The 21,224-nt window shown below is 52.6% G+C and overlaps 2 protein-coding genes across 4 annotated transcripts in view; both read right to left on the bottom strand.

The window, feature by feature from the left end:
* The window catches only part of KCNIP3 (potassium voltage-gated channel interacting protein 3), a 90,437-nt gene extending 81,550 nt beyond the window's left edge, over nucleotides 1-8,887 (bottom strand). For all 3 annotated transcript variants that reach the window (XM_008059041.2, XM_008059040.2, XM_021712879.1), the window contains exon 1: nucleotides 8,769-8,887. In XM_008059041.2, the coding sequence (XP_008057232.1) occupies nucleotides 8,769-8,783 (15 nt within the window). In that variant the 5' untranslated portion in view covers nucleotides 8,784-8,887. The remainder of the gene's footprint in view (nucleotides 1-8,768) is intronic.
* An 8,614-nt stretch (nucleotides 8,888-17,501) lies between these two features.
* Nucleotides 17,502-21,224, bottom strand: part of PROM2 (prominin 2) — a 13,218-nt gene continuing 9,495 nt past the window's right edge. Inside the window, exons 17-23 of the mRNA XM_008059042.1 lie at nucleotides 19,983-20,075; nucleotides 19,809-19,868; nucleotides 19,407-19,481; nucleotides 19,154-19,222; nucleotides 18,208-18,297; nucleotides 17,904-18,010; nucleotides 17,502-17,565 (exon numbers count right to left, since the gene is read on the bottom strand). Coding sequence (XP_008057233.1) covers nucleotides 17,502-17,565; nucleotides 17,904-18,010; nucleotides 18,208-18,297; nucleotides 19,154-19,222; nucleotides 19,407-19,481; nucleotides 19,809-19,868; nucleotides 19,983-20,075 — 558 coding nt within the window. The remainder of the gene's footprint in view (nucleotides 17,566-17,903; nucleotides 18,011-18,207; nucleotides 18,298-19,153; nucleotides 19,223-19,406; nucleotides 19,482-19,808; nucleotides 19,869-19,982; nucleotides 20,076-21,224) is intronic.

Consider the following 21,224-nt stretch of genomic DNA (forward strand, 5'->3'; position numbering starts at 1 on the left):
ATGTGAATCTATAGTGAGCTCAATAAAAAGTACAAAACATCTTGTTTCAAAAAATACTCTCTCTCACACACACAAAAAGATAATTTTAAAATGGAAACACATACAAGGCCCACAATCAATATTCACAAGAGATCCGGTGAAAGTTTCCTGATGCTCTGCATAATTCACCTGAGAATTTCTCTTCCTGCTCCTGCTTGATGCAGCCTCATTTTAATGGATGACAGAACCCTCATCGTCCACAGGCCTCAGGGAATGGCCAGGGTTGGACAGCAGAAACTAATGTTCCAAGACCTGGGCCCTGGGGTCATACAGAGTCCCTGAGGGCACTCTCGCAAGATAGGGGTTGAGGGGCACGTCCCAGAGAAGGTCTTAGGCTGGGGCCTGCAGTCTTCTCTGAGACTCACAAGGTTCCTTCCAGGGTAGAGGCTGCCAGAGGACTGGGCCATTCTCTGTCAGTCACCTGGGGGCTGAGACCTGCAGCTCCTGCCTGGCTAGGCAGGCTGGAACAGGCCTCAACTTCCTCCCAAGTCCCCCTGGGGTGGGGGAGGAACAGAAAGGGCGGGGCATCAGTGATGGACCTGCTATGTGCCAGTGCCAGGGTAGGTGTTTTGAGAGGTGGTCTTATTTAATGCACACACAGCAATATGTTGAGGTCCTTAGAACCTCAAATTACACAAACCCCCCACTGAAGCCCAAACCCTGTGACAGGTTCTATTTTGCACCCTCTTAGGAAGCTTGCCAGGCCCCGTGGTTTGGGTTCTCCCAGCTTGCTCAGCTTCAGCTATGTCCTGGTGGGCTTTGGCCTGAGGTCTCTGGCTGCCAGAACAGGGGTTGATTTACACACTCAGACTTGTCTCTTTTCAAGGAGAGGGCGTGGCCTCAGCTCAGAGCCACAGAGGCCACTCATGGGGGAGGGGGGTGACAGTTTACTGCTGCTGTTTTGTTTTCACTAGCTGCTGTGGTGACCTTCTACTCAGGCCCTGACTTCCCATTTACAAATTGGTTTAATTTCCCTTTAAATGGATTTATTAAAATTTAACAAGAGAGTTCATTTTAAAAAAAGAAACAATAGCACAGGTCACGACAGATAAGGCAAAAACAGTGAAGGTGGGGTACAAACAGCCCAGGAAACTTGTATTTTCTCTTCCCAAGTGAGGGCCCTGCCTCCTCCAGGCCTGAACCCTCGAGGTCTGAGTGATAGCAGCCACTTGCCACACGAGGCTACTAAGGCCGTGGCATGTGGCTGGTCCAAACTGAGATGTGCCATTCGTGTAAATACACACTGGGTTTCAAAGCTTTACTTACTAGAATGCAAAATAGCCCATTAACAATTTTTGTATTGATTATACATTGAAATGAAAATTACATTGGGTTTTATAAAATAGATCATTACAAATAATTTCACTTTTTTTTTTACTTTCTTCTTCTTTTTCCTTTTCTTTTTTTGAGTTGGAATCTCACTCTGTCACCCAGACTGGAGTGCAGTGCCATGTTCCTGGTCACTGCAGCCTCACCCTGCTGGGCTCCGGCGAGCCTTTCGCCTCAGCCTTCCAAGTAGCCAGAACTACAGGCGCGCGCTACCATGCCCGGCTAATTTTTGATTTATTGTAGAGACGAGGTCTCGCCAAGTTGCCCGGGCAGGTCTCGAACCTGTGGATTCAGGCAATCCATTCGCCTCAGCCTCCCAAATTGCTGGGATTACAGGCTGAGCCACCAAGCTCGGCCTTTTTACTTTCTTTCATGTGACTACTGGTACATTTTAAATGACATCTGTAGCTCATATTACATCTCCATTGGACAGCACTGTTCCCGGTGGTTCTCAAACCTGCTGGTTCTCAGACTTGGGGCAGCCTCCGCCTGGCAGGGCACACCTGCCCGCAGCTGCTCTCTCCCACCCAAGTACCAGCTGGGGATCAAACTTATCTCAGGAAGGTGGCCCGGTGGAGTGTGGGGGACAGGTTGGGGGACAATGAGGCAAGAGGCCAACTGGGAGGGGTGTGCCCAAGTCCAGGAGAGACATGAAGGCTGAGCCAGGCAGAGATCGTGGGAAGGGTGGAGGAGATATTAGTGTGACTGGTATTTAGGACCTGACCTGGAGGGGTCGGGTACACCCCAGTTACTGAGAAAACTGTCATCCCTGGGATGTAAGAAGCAGAACTATCCCCCATTTCTTCATCTTCCTCTTAATACAGTCCAGGCTCTGTATCAGAAACACTGTCATTCTAAGAATTCACACTGCAAAAAGGCCAATCTCTTGGAACAAGTCATCTGGAACATTCTGCCTCATGGATTTCCAGGCCCTAGGTCCCCTGAGAGGCCAAGTCACCCTCAGGGGAGCTGCCTTGCTCATTGACCCATGCCCAGCAGGGTACAGCTTCACCCTGTGGGGGCCCATCTGGCCAAGAAGATAGAGTCAGACCAGGGGGCACACCAAGGTGAAATGCTCAAGCAGTTACTTTTGTCTCCATGGTTCTCGTCGGCTGGGTTACAGAGAATCCCCAGATAGCAGCCCAGAGCAGGCTTGGCAGAGGCACACGGCAGCCTGTTGGGGGTGAGGGGTCCATGGCTGGAGACTGTGGAGGGTCCTGGCAAACTTGTGTTAAAATACCCAACCTCTTTGTCAAGAGGTAACATTCTTTCTCCAGAGTAAATACATGTACAAAATGTATTGTTGGTCTGGGAACAATGGCTCACGCCTGTAAACCCAGCACTTTGGGATGCTGGAGTGGGAAGATTGCTGTAGCCTTGAAGTTCAAGACCAGCCTGGGAAACATAGCGAGACCCCATCTCTACCAAAAAATTTAAAAACTAGCCAGGTACGAAGGGGCATACCTGTAGTCCTAATTACTCAGGAGGCCAAGGCGTAAGGGTCACTTGAGCCCAAGAAATCAAGGCTGCGGTGAGCTGTGATCTTGCCACTGCACTCCAGCCTGGACGACAGAGTGAGACCTAATTTTTTAAAAAATGCATTGCTAATTTTTCCCAAATGTTTATGGACTTAGTGGACAGGAAACAGCAATGGGTGGGTTCGTAAGAGTTATCAGGACCCACTAGACACACCTAGCTAGGGGGCTGGGGGGTAGATTTCAGGCAAGTTGACATTTTGGGCAGTTGAGTGCGGAGGGAAGAGGTCTGTGGTCAGCCAGACAGGGACTTGAATCCTGGGTCTTCACTTTCTAGCTGGGTGACCCTGGACAAAGTCCTTGACCTCTCTGAGCCTCAGTGTCCTCATCTGCATGATGGGAATAATACTATGCCCTCACAGGGTTATGGGGAAGGTTAGGTGAGGCAATGAACCAAGCCCCCAGCAGGGGATTATCACTATTCTTTATCCTTCTGACCCTGAGTGAGGGACTGGCTACCCAGGGCCCAGCATGGCTGGCAGGGAAATCCAGTTTGGTACTCTTGCAGGAGGCGTTCCCACAATCTGCCTGCTAGGGAGTTGCATTATGTGATTCTGAGAGGCCTGGGCTACTGTATTAATATAAAGCTTATAGTAGATTTGGAAATACAGCTACGGCTTAGAGTGTTTGTCCCACCAGACAGAAAATTCTGGGCCTTGTCTGATGGGGGGGATGGGCCTCCAGATTCTTAAGCCTCTTCCCTTCCAGGAGGGCTGCCCCGAGGCCAGGGCCTGGCCAGCAGGGGACTTCCAGGGCTGCTCAGATGTGGGACTGGCCAGCCCCTCCCTCCAGTCCGTGGGGACAGCTGTGGCACAGGCTGGCCAACCCAGCACCTGCGTGTTGTTTCTTGCTCTATTTCCATCCCTTTGGGACAGATGGCAGGAAGCAGTGGTGGGCGTTGCGTCATGCAGTCCCCCAGGATTTGGACTGGGGAGGCTTTGGGGAGCCTGAAGTCTCCACCCACCTCTGGGCACAAACAGATGTGGGCTGGGCAGCTCGCTTGTAAGAGGGGAGCTGAGATTGTCATGAGTGCCCACAGACCATGCATGCACATACACACATGTAGGTGCACACACGTAGGTGCACACACACACAATACAACTACACAGATACATACAATACTTCTGATGGTTGCCACCTTGCCCTGGACACAAGCTTCCCCCACTGCCCGGCAAGAGGAGTGTCACATTAACCCAGGGGTTGACTTGAGTTGCTCTTGACAACACTCTCTGTTGGGGCCCCTTCCTAGGTTCTCCTCAGCTACCAGAAAATAATGACATTGGCATTCCTGCCATTAATGGCACTCTCACTCTGTGCCAGGGGCCGGGCCAAGTGGATTGCTAAAGGGACTCGGTGGCCTGGGAGATCAGTGATACTTCCCCCAGAAAATGAGAAGACTAGAGCACAGAGGGGTTAAATAACTTGTCTGAGGACACACAGCCAATGCATGAAGGGACCAGGACTGAGCCCAGGTCTGCCTGATGCAGAGCCAAGGCTAACAGCTGACAAGGTGTGGCCATGACACCCCCCCAGGACGCCTTCCACTCCTGGCCAGAGCCCTTCAATACCAAATGGCAAGGAGCAGCATGATGCAGTGGACCCGTGGGCAGTTGTGTGTCAGGGAGGGGGGAGCAGGGGAGAGCTGCATAATGGCATTTTTGGTGATGGCCTCCACCTCGACCCTGAGTTGGCAAGTCTGTGCCCTCTCAGCACCCCCACTGGTCAGCACAGGACCCAGGCTCAGGTGGTGGCCTGGTAAAGACTGAGCACATCTCAGGCCCAGGTAGGAAGACTGAGACCCAGAGAGGGAGCATGGCCTGCCCAGAGTCAATGGGGCAGAGTTGAGGGAAGGATTTGGCTCTCTGGGGCCACTGCCCAGTGGGCCCATCTTGAGAGGATCTCAAAACAGTGCTAGGCACAAGGGCACGTGGCACCAGGACCTCACCCACCCTGAGGTCTGCCCACTGCCCATGCACTAGAGGTGGGGAAGGTGGGGTGGTGGGCAGAGCGGGAGCCAGGCCAGCAAAGACCTGCAGCTGCTTTGCCCAGCTAAGCCTGGCTCAGGCACGGGCCAGTCTGAGGGAGGGGGTAGGCTGGACAGAGAACTGAGGCAGCATTCAAAGTGGGGAGGTAGGACGGCTCAGTGGATGTAATCCCAGCACTTTAGGAAGCAGAGGCTAGTGAATTGCCTGAGCCTGTAGGTTCAAGATCAGCCCAGGCAACTTGACAAGACCCCGTCTCTACAAGAAATTTTAAAAAAAAAATTATCCAGGCATGGTGTGTGCGCCTGTAGTTCTGGCTACTTGGAAGGCTGAGGTGGAAGGATCGCCAAAGCCCAGTAGGTTGATGCTGGGGTGTCCGTGAGCATGCCACTGCACCTCAGCCTGGGCAATGGAGTGAGACTCCAACTCAAAAAAACACTCAAAAAAAAACTCAAAAAAACAAAGAGGGGAGGCTGGGCCAAGCCAGGTGCCTTCCCGCCTCAGTTCTGCTGCCCCCTCTCCAACTCTGCAGGTCCCCTTGGTTCTTTCCCTGTCACCTGGCCACTCGGTGGCCTTCTAGGACATGAGCTGATTACAGGTGACAGATGTACGTTTGAAGGACACACTGGTCAGTTGGAGCTAGGGAGCTGCAGATAGGAGCATAGCCCACTCTGCGCCTCTCTCCTGCTCTCCCTCCTGCCCTCCTCCCTGCCCTGGCCTGGGGAACCAGTTAAGGAAGATATGCCAACTTCTCTCCCTTTTTCTTTCTTTTCCCTGGGAACCAAGAGTGCCTTCTCCCTCACAGAGGCTGCATTTAGGGCCCTGCAGCTGCTCCTGGAAGTCATCAGATGCCCAGAGGATGGGCTGCGGAGAGCAGGTGGGCTCCAAGCCCCAGCCCCTGACTTAGCATAGTAGCTCTCCACTTCTGCAGAAGATTTTGATAAGAAAAGGGAACCTGAATTTAAAACATTGGGGTCCTTTCCTTCATAGCTCTGGCCCATAACTCAGAAGGGAGAGGCTGTTAGCTCAAGGTCAAGTGGCTAACACAGGGGACATGGAAAGGTGGGGTCTGGCTTATGTGCACTCACTAGAGGGATCAGAGGGTGCAATGGACCACAAGCCCAGGAGTCAGGCAGGCCCCGTGGGATGGGCAGGCACCTCCTAGGCTAACTGGTTAAAGGCATGCCCCCTCCCCCTGTAGTCTTCTCCAATGATCCCCCAGTCCTAGGGACCTTGGAGTAAGACAGAGCAGGCTTCAAATCCCAGCTACAACCCTTTGTGACTTGCAATCTACAGCAGGCCTCTGTTTCCTCATCTGTAAAATGGAGACAATACCAAGAGCTGCCTTGTGGGCTGCATGAGCATCCAAGGAGATCATTCAGGAGCTAGTGGCCTGGAGGGAGGGGAGGCCCCTCTAGGGATTTTGCCCTCCAACCCTGACCTTCTCCCAGACTCTACCTGGAGAGCAGAGGCAGAGCCCCTTTCCTCCCCCAGCTGAACCTGGGTCTCAGTTACTGGTTTTGAGAATGGAGGGAGAAAATGAGGGCTCATCTCCCACAAGTGCACTGCAAGAAGGCTGGGAGATGGGAAGGAAAGTTCTCGGTCCTGTGCTGGGCTGTGAAGACATCACAGCCCGAGGCCCCAGGACACAGCCCACATCCCCCACTGCAGACCCTGTGAATCTGTTTGCCCCTTTCTCCCGAGAGCTCATGAATTCAAGCTCATGGAGTCCTGGAGCTGTGCCCAGCCACCCCCTCCCCCATCAGAGCCTCAGTGTCTATAGAATGGGAGCAGCAGTGCCTGCCTCCGGGAGATGAGGTGAGAATTCGTGGATGACTGGGGAGTGCAAGGGGAAGACTGAGGAGCTGGCAGTTGCGGTTGTTCCTGGGGGACAGCCACTGACCCTGACAGTGACAAGTCAGGCCAACTTGCAGCCTGTGCTCTGATTGCAGTCCTTTTCACAATCTCCCACTGACCTTGGTGAGGGACCCAGTGGTGGTTTCCCCTAGGAAACACCAGGAGGTGTGAGACCCACTCCCGTCTCTGTCCAGGTCAGCCACAGGAAGGCCACTGGCAGGCATAAGGACAGTGAGACCCACTAGGGCCCAGGAGCCAGTTGTGGGGAGTGCAGAGGGCGGGGTGGGATCACAATGTCTAACAAAAGGCCAGATGAACCTGCAGGACTAGGACCACTCATTCTGTTTCTCTGACAGGGGCAGGGGTGGCCAAGCTCCCAGAGCAAGCTCTGGCTAGAGCCAGCAGAGAAAAAGCAAGGAAAGGGGGATTGTCCTCTGCTGGTGGGTAGAGCTGGCTGTGTGCACGTCCCTGTGCAGCCTGACTAGAAATCTCCACCTCTGTGGACGTGCAGGGTTCTCGACGCATCTCTGTCAGTGGGCACGGTGGCAAGATATGGTCACAGGGCACGTGCGAGTGCATGTGTACATGGCTGTGCACCACACACTCATACTGACGTCTGGAAATTCACATGGCCTGTGCTACCTATAGCGTGTGTGCAGTGACCACGTAGTGTGTGAACCTGGGATAAGGTTATAAGTCCCTCTGCTCTACTCTGCCAGCCTGGCAGTTGCTAGGGACACCCAAGGTGACAGGAGAGAAGTCACCTTTTCAGTATGCCCTGCTGCTGTGCTCAAGGGGCTCCATGTCATCACTTCTGTTGGTTCTCTTGGCACCCCTGGGAGATAGACCAGACAGGACAAGGGTGACCTGGGGTTTGGGGCAGTGTAGCCCCAAATCAGCCACAAGTCCACTCCAAGAAGCTTGTCTTCATGGGTGAAAGAGAGACAGGGAGCCATTTCTCGGGGGCAGAAACAGTAAGATGACAACTCAATATCCATTCTTTCTCCCTCACAAGGCCCTGATTTTATTTGATCCTTCTGACCTTCCTTCCTTGTTCTTCCCACTGCCTGCACGTGCTGGCTGGAGCTCCAGCAACCATGTTGCACCTTAAGGCAACCTCAGCGAGGAGGCAGACGGAGTCAGAGACTGGGGCCTCCGTGCCAGCCCTCTGTCGCCTCCTTCTGGACTTAGCCACGAGAGCTACACCAGCCTTGCTCCAGCCACTGTCATCTGGGTGTTCTGTTGAGCAGCCAGACCTCCTCCTGGGGCAAGTCCCTGTTCCCACAGCAAGACTACCCCTAGCATGCAAGCAGTTCACGGGGCGTCCAGCCGGGTTTTCTGAGGGTTAACTGTGTGCTGGGACGGGGGTGGGTCAGCTTATTTTTCTTCCCCTCTTCTTCCTTATTTGTTTTTGTTCTTCCCCTCACCCCACCACTGTTTCTTAAACTCTGTACCAGACATTTTCCTTGCATTCTTTCTCTCCAGCCTCCTCACAACCCCACTGAGAGGGAACTATTAGCAAGCATCCTTACTAGGGGTCTCATGGCCCTTTGAGAAGAATTTGCTATTCATTTGTTATTGAATGATTAATTAAAAGATGCATTCGCTGACCAGCCTCCAACATTAGCGACCCCCTGCCAGGATCCATCCCTTTCCTAACCCTAAGGGCTTCGGGGGCCCCAGGTTCAGGGTTAGCTGCCCTAGCACCTGCCCCAGGGACCTAATTGAGCAGGGCCAGGCATGGACTGACCCCAAGCCCCTTCTCTGTCCAGCTTCTCGTCCACAAGCACCTAAAGTCTCTCCCATCTAAAGGGGGCTCTAAGAGTCCAGCTTCCCGGCAAGGACACCCCAAAGCTCACTTTCTCAAAAAGGACCTTACGGGGGACCGTAGGAGATGGGGCCAAGGAAGGAGGCATGTCAAGGTTCCCTGGCCCAGGGCAACCCCCATATCCTCTTTCCCACAACCCTTATCCCTCCACCCTGCCACATCCCCCCCAGGCAAGCCCCCAGCCCCACCAGTGCCTACCTTAGCCTGCTGCATCCTGGGCACTGAAAGAAACTGTTGCCGGCCAATCCACTTCGCAGCCAAGTCGGACCGGACTGCCCGGGCGGCCGGCTGGCAGCTGCCTCATGTTTGCTTGGACCCAGACGTAATTGCCACCGCGGGCTTCTCTCCCGCCCCTGGCCCACCCCCCTCTCCCTCCCTCCCTGCCGGCTTCTACCGCTCCACCCCTCTGCCTCCTCTCTCCCTCTCCCTCTCTCCCTCCTCCCACCTTCTCTCTCTCTCCATAGCTCCATAGTCCCTAATCCTGGCCTCTCAGCCAGGGTTGTCCAAGTCCCTCTGGCTCTCCTGGCCTCTCCCCTACCCTATCACCAGGAGTCTCTCTTTCTGTGCCTCCCCTGCTGCCTGTCTCTTTTTATCTCTGCTCCTCCGCTTCTTGGTTCCTGTGGAAGGGTGGGGGCAGGAACGTACAGGGAGCTGGGGCTGGGGGGAGGGGAGCTCAGGGCAGTTTTTGTCCCAAGGAGGTAGGGGAAGGGGGCAACAATGAAGTCCAGAGAGCCTCTGGGAGTCATTTTCCCGAACAAGGCAGGCCCTCCTCTCCCCCACCCTGTCCTGTCTACCCTTCCTCATGGACACATGGTGGTGAACTCCTGTGTTGTGATGATCTCAGCCTGAGCCCCCTGCCCAGGACAGATGGAAGCCACTGCAGTTGAGGTGACTGCCCTGGCATCCCTCCATTAGGGACCTCACCCGAGGTTCTGGTTTGCAACGGCCTTGCAGATGGGTCTTTGCCACCCGGAGAGAGGGACAGCCAACGGGGCCATATCGCCAGGGGGACACTCAAGGATCCTTCCACCTCTTTTATCTGCCCCCTCTACCACCTCCCTTTCACCCCTCATAGGGCCTTACAGTGTGGGAGTCTCCCCAAAGCGCGAGCTCCTAATACTCTCCAAGTGCCGTCAGTCCCCTCCTGGCTCTGAGGTGGGATCACACCAGGTCTCCTGAGGAGCGGGTTGGGGGGGTGGAGGAAGAGGGCGAAGACCCCGGGCATCCCTGGGAGGGCAGACTCCCGGGCATTTACTCAGTCCCCAGGGAAGCCACCCAGAAGCCAGGTGCTTGAAACCTTCGCCAAGTTTCCCTTTTTGGCGCCCCGGGAGCCAGCCCGTGCCAGTGGTTCCCATGGAAACAGAGCCCTGAGATGCCCCCCTCCTTTGCAGCACGCATGCACGAGAGCACGCCCTTCTTTTTTTTTTTTTTTTGAGTCAGCCAATTAGCTCCAACTTTCAGATCCTCAGGGGAAGAAAATAGCCTGGAGCCGTGGACCCACTGAGGCAAGGAGGACTGTTTCCAGGGGAGGCAGCAGCCCAGGTATCTGGTCCTGCAGGGCTTCCGGACAGGCTGGACCTGACACGGGGCAAGTGTCTCAGCAGAGCCTGGACGACCAGCCCACTGTTGCACCCTGGGAGGCGGGGGAGGGGAGGCCCCTTGTAGCTGTCAGCTCTGGAGCAAGCTTCCACAAGTAGGGACGCGTTGAGCATTTTGAGTCTTCATAGTGGCCTTGGGAAGGAGTGTTATTGTCTCACTCCTACAGAGGATAATGGTGAGACACAGAAGTTACAAGATTTGCCCAAGTCATAGGCTAGAAAGTGACAACGCCAGTCATAAAGCCTGCTGCTTCTTCCCAAAGTGAGCACTGTGGATGAGATCCCACCTGACCTGGTGGTTATAGGCCCTTGCTTCATAGATCAGCTCAGAAACCTGCTGATCACACTGCCCAGGACAGGCCTGGTCTTACCCGAGGAGGCAGGACGAGAGAAGCCCAGCCCTGTCCTCTGGAGAGTCACCCATCCACAGCTTGGCACACCCACTGACATTCCGCTACTCAGGATGCCTTCTCTTCAGAGTTAACAAGCTGTGACAAAACAGACCTTGCCTTGCCCTGTGGGCCCACGAGGCCCTTGGGTCTTGGGAGCCTCCAACTGCAGCTGCCACCAGGCAGGCGCCCCATACGACACAGATGTGACTCCTGCCACGATGCGTGTGCCATCCCATCCCCCCGTCCTCAGGGGCCTTTCCAGGGCCCAGGCACTTCCAGCTAGGTCTCTTCACCTCACCTGTGGGGAAGGCAGGAATGAGGCAGGGCAGAGGGGGTAGAGCCCAGGGACAATGCACAGACTCCTCACGTGGGCCTCAGCAGTGGCCCTGCTGTGGGTACGCAGGCATCTGCAAACTTTCCCCAAGAGAGTCTTGGCATTTCCCAAGGTTCTTTGGCTGTGTATCAGACACACAAAGGTCAGGGAAGGCTGCAGCTTTGTCCTTTCAGCTAGGGACACTTCAGTCCTAGGGTTTCAGCTGTGGTTTTCCTCATACTCGGGGACAGGTCGAGGATCCTGAGGGTGGGGAAGTTTGGAAGTAGAAAAGGAAGGGATCATTTCAAACCTGGGTGAAGGCTGAGTTTCCTTAACCTTCACAGTGTCACAATGTTTGAGGACACAGTAGTGAGCTGGTGTCGCTGCCAAGGGTCCTCATGCTCATCCTGTTCAGGTGAGGGGTTTGTGCCATCCCCACCCACAAGTCTTAGGGTCTTTTGGACCTTCCTGGATGCTGCTCATGATCCCTCATTCCAGACCCAAGTTCAGACTCCCCTCCCCAGGCTCCCAAACCGGGCTCTGTGGAGCCCCAGCCTTGCATCCTCACCTCAGCCCTTTATGTTTTGGGGCCCTGGCTGACAGAGAGAGAACAGGGAGCGAGCAGAGATAGACAGAAAGAGAGGACATAGAGAGAGGGACAGAGAGAGAGAGAGAGAGAGAGAGAGAGAGAGGACAGAGAGAGGGACAGAGAGAGAGGACAGAGACAGAAAGACAGGACAGACAGAGAGAGAGAGAGATGGAGAGGACAAAGAGAAAGACAGAAAGAGAGAGACAGACAGAGGACAGAGGGAGAGAGAGAGACAGAGAGGGAGAGTGCAACATGCAGAAAGAGGGGAGAGAGAGAGGGGAAGAGAGAGAGAGAGAGGGCTGAGAGAGAGAGAGAGACAGAGGGGACAAAGAGAGAGACAGAAAGAGACAGACACAGAGAGAGGACAGAAAAAGAGGACAAAGAGGACAGGGAGAGACAGAGAGACAGAGAGGGAGAGTGCAACACACAGAAAGAGGAGAGAGAGAGAGAGAGAGAGAGAGAAACTACCCCCAAGGAAATATAAATGCTCCTCATCACTTCATATTACACAACAAAGTCTGGGCTCATGTCCAGGCCCACATCATGGTCAAATAGTCAACTCTCCTATTCGGAAGCAAGGCTGCTCCTAGCCCAGCTCAGGCCTGGTGGGGTGCAGCCTGAGGAGGGCAGGGTGTGTGTGTGGTCAGCCTCCAACTGGACTGGGCTCTGGGCCTGGCAGAGGTTGAAAACCGTTCTTTCTCTGTGTGCACCTCCAAGGCTCCTCAGAGCCTGACCCTTGCTGGGAAGCTCCCCACTGCCCCTGACTAGGGTATCTCACACAGGCCTCTGGGAACCAAGGAGTCCCCAGTGTCTAGTGGTGGCTCCACCTCCTCTCGGCTGAGGGCTCACCCTCCAGGTCGCTTCCTGGGACCGGGCCTAAGAGACTCCACGCCGACTCTCACGTGAAGTCTTCATCTGGGCCACCAGTCCTCTCCTCAGCTCTGCCGTCAAAGCAGCCAGCCTGTCTCTTGCCTTCTGGGCTTTGCAGGGGGTGAGACAGCAGTCTGCTGGATTTCTCAAACTGCGGGGGACACCATGGTACTCTCTGGGGATCGACTGGAAGTGAAGAGAGAGCACCTCACTTCACCTCTTGGACTCAGGTCACCTCCCTGACATCTCCCTCCTCTAACCTCAACAACTAACTCCTTATTCCCCTCAATGTGGGTGAGGGTTCAGGCCACCTCTTCCTTCAATTCTGCATCCCTTGTGGGCCGAGTAGAGGGACTGAGGTGGGACCATCTCTCCACACACACCCAGCCTCCCTCCTCCCAGGTGCTGCAGTACTTGGTCAGCATATGTAAGATGGATGAATGTGAACTCCCCCAGGAATGACATATCTAGCACGTGCAAAGAAGGATTGCAGACCACGGAGAAAGGGTGTCATTCCAACAGCATGTGGCATGTGGGCCAGATTGGCTACCAGACTCCTGGTTCAGTCCTTGGTATTCAGACTTGGAGAAATAGGTCACTAGGAGAGAGGCCCTGGCTTGGAGAGGGTGGGAACGAGGACCCTGACCACAACCGCCCAGAGTAAGGCCTCAAGCTGATTCCAGAGAATTCAGATATGGCCTGAATGCCACCATAATGAGTTGATTCCTTTGGGTAAGTGTCGCCCTTTCAACTCAGCCCACATCCAGGCTCTGTGCCTTGGTTTTCTCAACCATCAAGTAGGTAAATAACAATGCCTATCTCCTAGTTCATTCATGTAAAGTGCTCAGGACATTTCCTGGTGTATGCACAGAGCTCAATAAATAAAGGTTAACTCACACTATGTGTCCCTTCAGGTAGCCTAGGCAGGCTCTTGCCCCAGTCACGTGGCCTTGCCTTTGCTCACCTCAAGCCAGCTGGAGCTGCCCTGAGCAGCCACCTGGGACTTCAGACGCCCTGGCCCATCTGGCATTTCTTTGACAGAATCTGCCAGGAGGCCTTTTGCTGGGTGGCCAGACTGGAGCGTCTGGCAGAACTCCCGGGGCCCCCAATCTGTCATCCCTCCTGCCACAGGGACAGCAAGGACACTTGGTTCAAATCTCCTTGGAGACAAGGCCTCCCTTTCACATGCCCACAGGGAATGGAGACTGGCAGTGAATCCAGAAGAAATCTCGAGGGCCACTAGGACCAGGAGACATGAATCCAAGGTCCAGTGGGGCTTCGACTTCTGAGACCTTGAACAAATCCTGTGACTTCTTGGAGCTTCATCTGCTCAACCTGATGGTGATTTCTCCCCCTTGAAACAGAACCATAAAGGGGTTCTGTTTCACATATAAAGTAGCATTAGTATTTTAGGATCCCAGTGTTTTAAAATCCAGGGAAATAGGTAATCTATGTTTCTCTGAGGCTAATTCTCTTTTCAACTACCAATGCCATCCCTGTCCCCAGGTGACCAGAGTCTATGGTGAAGTTCTCCAAATGAAGTTCCTTTGCAAAAGCAAATGTTCAATTGGCTGGGTCAAGGTTTTTGGATACTAAATTCAAAGAGTGGCAGCTTTTTGTCAATTTACAAGGTAACATCAAAGTCAATATTTTAGGACCGCTATGTCTGATAACAGTGGACTAGGTAATTTAAACCAAATTCCCAGCTGAGGACAATTTAAATGTGTCTCAAAAATGTGTGTGTATATACCATTTTGAGCAGTTTCAAAATATGTGTGTATGTGTGTGTGTGTATGTATGTATGTATATATCTTCTATATCATATATGTGTGTGTGTGTCTCTAGGGATAGCATTGGCAGTTAACAAAGATAAACAGTCACAGAGAAAAATAGATTACCTATTACCCTGGATTTTAAAACACTGGAATTCTAAATACTAATGCTACTTTATGTGTGAAACAGAGCCCCCTTCATGGTTATAATCTTGTCTGCCATCACAACAGTCTCTGAGGGGAGAATTACCATCAGGTTGAGCAGATGAAGTTCCAAGAAGTCACATGCCTTGTTCAAGGTCATATATACTCATACTACATAATATAGACATTATATTAAATAATATATTATAACAATATATTATTTTATCTATTATATAATAACGATATAATATATAATATAGATATATATCTCTGTAGACTTAAAAACATACATACATTATATATGTATGGATGGATGTATTTAAGTCTAATTGAAGGTATTGGGAGGCAAACAAGGCAGTAAAGAATCACAGAGTATAAAACATAAGTAGTTCATATTAAAGAAACAAAAAGAATCACAAGGTCACAGATCTAGGAAAAGAATGAAACCCAGAAACATATGCCTGGCATCTTGGGCTACTGTCTCCAAAGGAGGTTTGCTGATTCTAGAAGATACTGCAAAGATGCTGAACAGAGACTACCAAGAGGAAAGCATGCCTGGCAAATCTTTCATGCTTTGGGTTGGGACCCCAGAGGGCTTTACCCTAGGAATATGAATGAACTAGAAGTAGATAATCCCTCCAAGAAACTGTAAATCATCTCATTCCCTGCAGGTGGATTAAAGTGGTCTTGGTTCAATAGATTCCAAACCGCCTGCCAGATGTAAATATAATTTTCATGGAGGAAGATAATTTCATTCTAGGCCTGAAATTACTTCTACAGGTTTTCAAATACAATGTGTGGTGTTCAATAAAAAAAAAAAAATCACCGATTATGTGAGGAGACAAGATCAAACTAACAAAAACCAAGAAAAACAACAGATGCTAGAAACAGACTCATGAGGGCTCTGCATAAAGGAGTAATTGAACTTTAACATAACTATGTTTAATATGCTCAAATATATAAAAGACAATTTTGACAGAAAACTGGAAACAATTTTAATTGTTTCTATTTAATTTGTTTTAACTCCATCAGTTGCATTTTTTTTTTTGGAAAAAGCAGGATTTATTGAGAGAACAGAAAAGCTCCCAGAGTGGGAGGGGACCCAGGTGGTTGCCCATCAATTGCATTTTTAAAATGCAAGATGCTACTTCCTCCACACAGGTCAACAGATGAGTAACAAGCAAAAAACAAACAAATAAACAAATAAAAACCACAGCTGGGAAAAGCAAAAAAAGAAGAAATTGTGCTACATTCAAGGTTGCTTGTTTGACACTAGTAACAATACATTGCATATGGACCATCCTAATTTCTAGTAGAAAATTTGTTAATGGTTTGTATGATGCAATTAAACAGAGATACTCCCTGGAACTTTCTGGTTTTGAATAAAGGACCTGTCTCCCTTTTCCTTTGTACCTCACCAGACCCTAGCTATGTCCCTGGCCCAAGCAGTCATGGCAAATAAGAGGAAGAGGAGGAGGAAAAGGAGGAGGAGGAGGAGAAGAATTATTATTCATTGAAGCAGTTCCCATCTACCGAGCATTTGCTCTGTGCCAGGTCTGAGGGCTTTCCACACATTACCACATTTGATTTTCATAACCCTATGAAGAGGCTATGGCTATTCTTCCCATCTTATCAATGGAGAAACTGAGGTTGAGGGGACATACATAACATGTTCAAGATGCCCCAACAAGCAAGTTCAAGGTGCGGCTAACAAGCAACAGAACCAGGTTGTGGATCCAGGTCTCCCTGCTCCTGACGGCATGCTCCCAGACTCCCCACTCCCCGACTGCTGATTGCTGGAATAATCCCTGGATACCTGTAGTGAGAGGAGGCTTTGGAATTCTGCCGCCTATAAACACTCATTAAACACCAACTGCGTACTAAGCCAGGGAGACCTTGTTTTAAGGATCCAAAACCAAGACTTGGGGAAGTAAAAACACTTTAATAGATCAGAGGTCTGTCCATATCCTCTTCTCTCTCCTCTTCCTCATTTCTGGAACTCAGGGTTCAGCATGTAGGGATGACAGATGGGCTAGGCCACATATACAGGATAAAAGTAGTAATGCAAAATCCTGTTCTGGCCACCAGATCCCTCTTGGGAAAGCTGGGTAAGGGCTGTGGACGATGTTACCTTCTGGGGAGACAAGGGGAAGTTCCCACTGTGGGCCGGGTTCCAGGTCCCTTTGTTGGGAGCCAGTACTCAGAGAGAGGCTAAGGACCAGCCCTACTATTTCTAACCCAGGGTAGAGGCAGGAGGGTTCAGCCCTCAGAAAGTTCTCCCTCACTCTGCTAGGGTCCAGTAACTCAAGGCTGGGATCTGTGGAGAGTCTAAGGCTCTGAGACAGTGAAGGGAACAGGGACCATGAGGCAGAGCATGGAGCTAACCTGGACCTGAGCCATGGTGGACCCTGCCTGCTTAGTGGCTTTACCATGATAATAATAATATTTACCCTGCTTATGGGTTTAGTAGGGCAGGAGGGGCTCCTGGGGATAGCAAGGTAGTAATGGGAATAAGTTCATGAGAGGACAAAGGTGGAAAAGGACTTCCCTGGAGGGAAAAAGCAAAGGGTTGGAGAGGGCACAGAAGAGAAATTGGGGCACATGGGGAGGCCAGGCAAGGACAAGGGACAAGAGCTTGGAGAGGGACAGAGGGAGGCTTGGCCAGAAGAGGGCTGAAGGGAGGGGGAACAGAGCTGGACAGGGCCTCTGTCCCACCTAAGAGGTTGGGGAAGGGATTCCAAAGGCAGAGAACAGGTCCTTCCTAGTGATGATACATTGCAGCAGAAGGATAAGGGATAGACACCGGAAGAACCTGTTGGCTTTGTAGCTCAAAAGAAGTCAAGGGCGAGTCTGAGAATGAATGGAGGGGTTCTTGAGCAGCAAGGAGGTGCAAAGGGAACAGGCAAGGGGCAGTTAAGTTGAAGTCGAGGCAGTCCAGGCCTGCGTGCCAGCCTGGGCCCTGGGGCAAGAGCTACAGAAGTCAACTGGTCGAGGCTGAGTCAAAGTGGAGGACAGGCAGTCCCGGGGGTCACCTTGCCCTGTTATGGATTAAAAGGAAGCAGGTGAGGTGGCAGGAGGGGAAAGCAGGGCTCGGCCCGTCAGCCTCACTGCCGGGCAAGACCTCATCCTGTGCCCAGACGCCACCAAGTCCCTCAGTCTTCCCTCCCTCCTGGGTCCTGGAGACTCCAGTCCCTCTCTTCCCCCCACCCCCAGTGCTGAGCAATTAAGGGGACCGGAAACTCACCACTGGGTCCTACAGCTTCAGGGAGGTGACCCGGGGGATGTGGAAGAGCTGAGTCTCCTCAGAGCTGGTGGAGCTGCAGCATTCCAGAAAGAGAGTAAGCCCCACACACCGACCCTCAGCCCTAACACAGGGACAAACCCAGAGCCCTGGTGGTCCCACCTCAGAAGCCATCCAGGGGATGGGGAGAGTCCCAAGAACCTGCACCTGAATGGACGTATTGCAGCAAGGATATGGGGGAGACATATGGGAGAACTTCCTGACCCTGGAGCTCCTCAGAGTGTGTGGCTCTTCGGGGCTAGACCATGAGCCTCCACTGTTGGGCAGGTCTTAGGAGGAGTTCTGGTAGCTGAAAAGGGACACCTTCCTGGGCCCTGGTCTTCCCCACCCCCCGCAGTCTTGGCAGCCCCTCACCTGAGGCGTTTCCGGATGGGGCGGAAGTATTTGGAGGTCTTGACAGCAAAGATGATGCTAGGAATCAGGAAGAAGGTGCACCACGCCAGGCAGAACCAGAAGGCATTCTGGAACAGGGCCGTGCAGTCAGTATACCCACTCTACTCTGCACCCCCAGTCTCCCCTACTGACTTGGGGTCAGAGCTGACGGGAAGGGCTGGATGCAGGCCTGGGGGCAGGGGCTGTGCCTCGCCTCACACCCTGCTTACATGGCCTCTCTCACGGGCCTCAATGTCCAGGAGCCCTGATGAGTAGGGACACTCACCCAGGGGTCAGCCATCATATCACACAGGATCACACGGCCATTGTCCAGGGCTGCAGAGAGAGGCTGGCAGGTGGCAATGCGCTGAGTCACCTGTGGTGCAACACGGAGCAGGTGTATGCCGAGACGCCCAGACTCATGGGTGTACCCATATTCGGAGAAGGAGGTTGACAAAGACACAGACGGGCCCAGGGACACAGTTTGGGGCCACCATACACTTATACGTAGACAGAGAGGCCAGAAAATATACAGACACACGCATGCAGGGACACACGCAGACAGATGGGGACACATTCACACGGGCTCCTTGTTCACCCCGACCCTTTCTCATCCACCCACCAGCCTGAATTAAGGCCCTACTGTGTGCCTAGTGCTGTGCTTTATGTCACACTCTCACTGGGAGATGACACATATGTGCATGCACACAGGTGTGCACACACATGGATGTCCTTCACACATGTATGTCCTCCACAAATATGCATGTCCTCACATACTCATGCACACACACATGAACACACACACGCATGCACAGGCACACTCAGGTTTAAGGCAGACCCTCTGCCGACCTAATGGGGGTGTCCAGACAGCTTGTAGAGGCTGGGAGTGTCCAGATAGCAGCAAAGGTCTGCAGGAGGAGGTGGGCATTAAGGGCAGGCCTTGGACAAGCTGGGCAAGAAGCTGGCCTAAGGAAGGCCTTGGAGACCAGGTGTAACAGCATGTCCTGGAGAGCCATAGCTGACCTCACTCACACTCAGGCCTCAAGGAAGGACTGTGGCATAGGTGGGACGGGCAGAGCCCAGCAGGCAAGCAAGGGAGCAGATACCAGGTGTAGGAGTTTGGGCTCAACCCTGAAGGCCTAGGCCACCCCCAAGGGACTCTGGGGGTGGAGATGGGACAAAACAGGGTGAACACCGGGGGCAGGAAATCATAGCCCTGAGTGTCCACTCACCTCCTCTCTCACCCAGGCCACATACTGGGAGAAGTAGCCCATCTCCCGGATCAGGAAACACTCGCTGACCTGCAGGAAAGAGAGGAGGCCTGGGCTGGCAGGGGTCCCAGAGCCAGCAGTTACCCACCCGCACCTCTCCCTGTGTGTGTCAACACAAGAACAGGCCAACCTTCCTGGGAGCCACGGTGAAGGGGCAGGGCTGGAGGAGATGCCTGGGATGGAAGCCCCCTATTCCATCCCACCCTCCACTCACATTCTTTGCAATCCGGGTGGCCCAGGCAGGCAGCTCTCCTCTTAGGTAAGTGACATTGGCTAGGACATCAGAGGTCTGCAGTTGGTGGGGGAAGAGAGTCTCAACTCAGTCCTACTAGGTCACAGAGCAGCTGCACATTCATTCATTCATTCATTCATTCGTTTGTTCATTCATTCAACAAATAACACACAACACCTTAGCAGGGAAAGAGGACAGACCCTGAGGACAGAGAGACTAAAAGTGGTGGTCCTCAAGACTCTCCCCACCCACTCCCATCTTCTACCATTCCACTCTCGACCTCCCAGGGGACTGGGCAGAGCCGGCAAGGCCCCGAGCCAGGGCCCCCACTTCCTCCCTCACTCTGCAGTCCATCTGCTCCTCCCGACCCTCTCCACCCTCGGCAGACACCTGGAGATGTGGGACAGAGGACTCCAGGGTCCTGACACTGAGGTTGAGCTTGGCCTGTGGAGAAGAGATCAGGGCTGGTAAGAGGATGAGACGGGGAGACAGGGTGTGGTTCCTGGCTCCTTCACCGCCCCAGCCCCAGCCCCAAGATCCATGGGCATCCAGACTGACCACCAGACTCTGCTGGGGGACAACCTTCTCCTGGTAGAGGGTTCTGAGCTCATGGGCCTCCTTTTGCAACTGCTGCCCCAGTGCAGAATTGACCTGAGAGGAGACAGAGATCACAAAGGTCTTGCCCAGGACAGGACAGAGCAGGAGGGAGGAGGAGGGTGCTGGGCTCAGAAGCAGAAAACCGAGGCTCCTTAAGTTCCAGGGCCTGACCTGGGCTTGGGGGCCTATGCCCAAGACCTACGTCCACCCTAGCTTGCTGGGTGTCTCTAAGTCAGCCACAGAACCTGCCAGCCACAGTGGCATCTGCTGAAACTGAGGAATGCTCCTTGCTCTAACCACCATGTGGGGCTGTTTTGGGATCTATGAGATGAACAGAATATTTATAAATACAAAATGCTATTAACATGCTCCCCCCTGGAGGGCAGCTGTCATGGTATCCGATACATTGCAGTGTCCTTACAACACCTGTTCTGGCAAATCACCAAGCAGCATGTGCAGAGAAACACTCGCCCAGCTGCATGAGATCAGAGCAGCTACTTCATCTGATCAGAGATGGAGGGCAGTCCATTTTGTGGATGAGGAAACTGCGGCCCAGACATGCTGTATGGCTTGCCCAAGGTCATATAGCCAATGGGTTGCAGAGTTTGGGTCTGATGCTGCGAAACCCTCAAGCCCAGTTAGGAGCCTTAGGCCTCAGTGGTGGGGGCCCTCAATCCCTGCCTTTGCTCACGCCTCCACCCCAATCCAGGCAATCCCAAGCATTCCTGTTTCAGCAGATGCCACTGTAGCTCAGACAGGCCCTGTGGCTGACTTTGGGGCACCCAGTAAGCTAGAGTGGACCTCTCCTGCCTCCCAGGCCTTCCTCTGACTCCTGCTGCCCGGGGGGGGGGGGGGGTATTCTAATTAGGATCTTGGAAATTCTAAAATAATCTAAGTTTCTAATGACAATGTTTCTTGTGAAAGACCTAATATTCAGGATGTACACAGCCCCTTGCCAAAGATGAGGAAGAATCGGCGTTATATCAGTCCTCAGTCCTTAGACTCAACAGGCCATCTGCTGTGAGCTAAACAAGAATCAGGGTTTAGAAGCTGAAACATAGGTAATAGCAATCCTCATATGCAGAATCTATATGATCTCTTGCTAAGGAAAAACTAAGAAAAACCTTTTACACGTTTCCACCCTCACAGATATACATGACATCTTGCTAATGACAAAACAAGAATCAGGGTTTCAAACAGGAT

Source organism: Carlito syrichta, unplaced genomic scaffold, assembly GCF_000164805.1.
Source record: "Carlito syrichta isolate Samal-C Ts95f unplaced genomic scaffold, Tarsius_syrichta-2.0.1 Scaffold303678, whole genome shotgun sequence".
Classification (NCBI taxonomy): domain Eukaryota; kingdom Metazoa; phylum Chordata; class Mammalia; order Primates; family Tarsiidae; genus Carlito; species Carlito syrichta.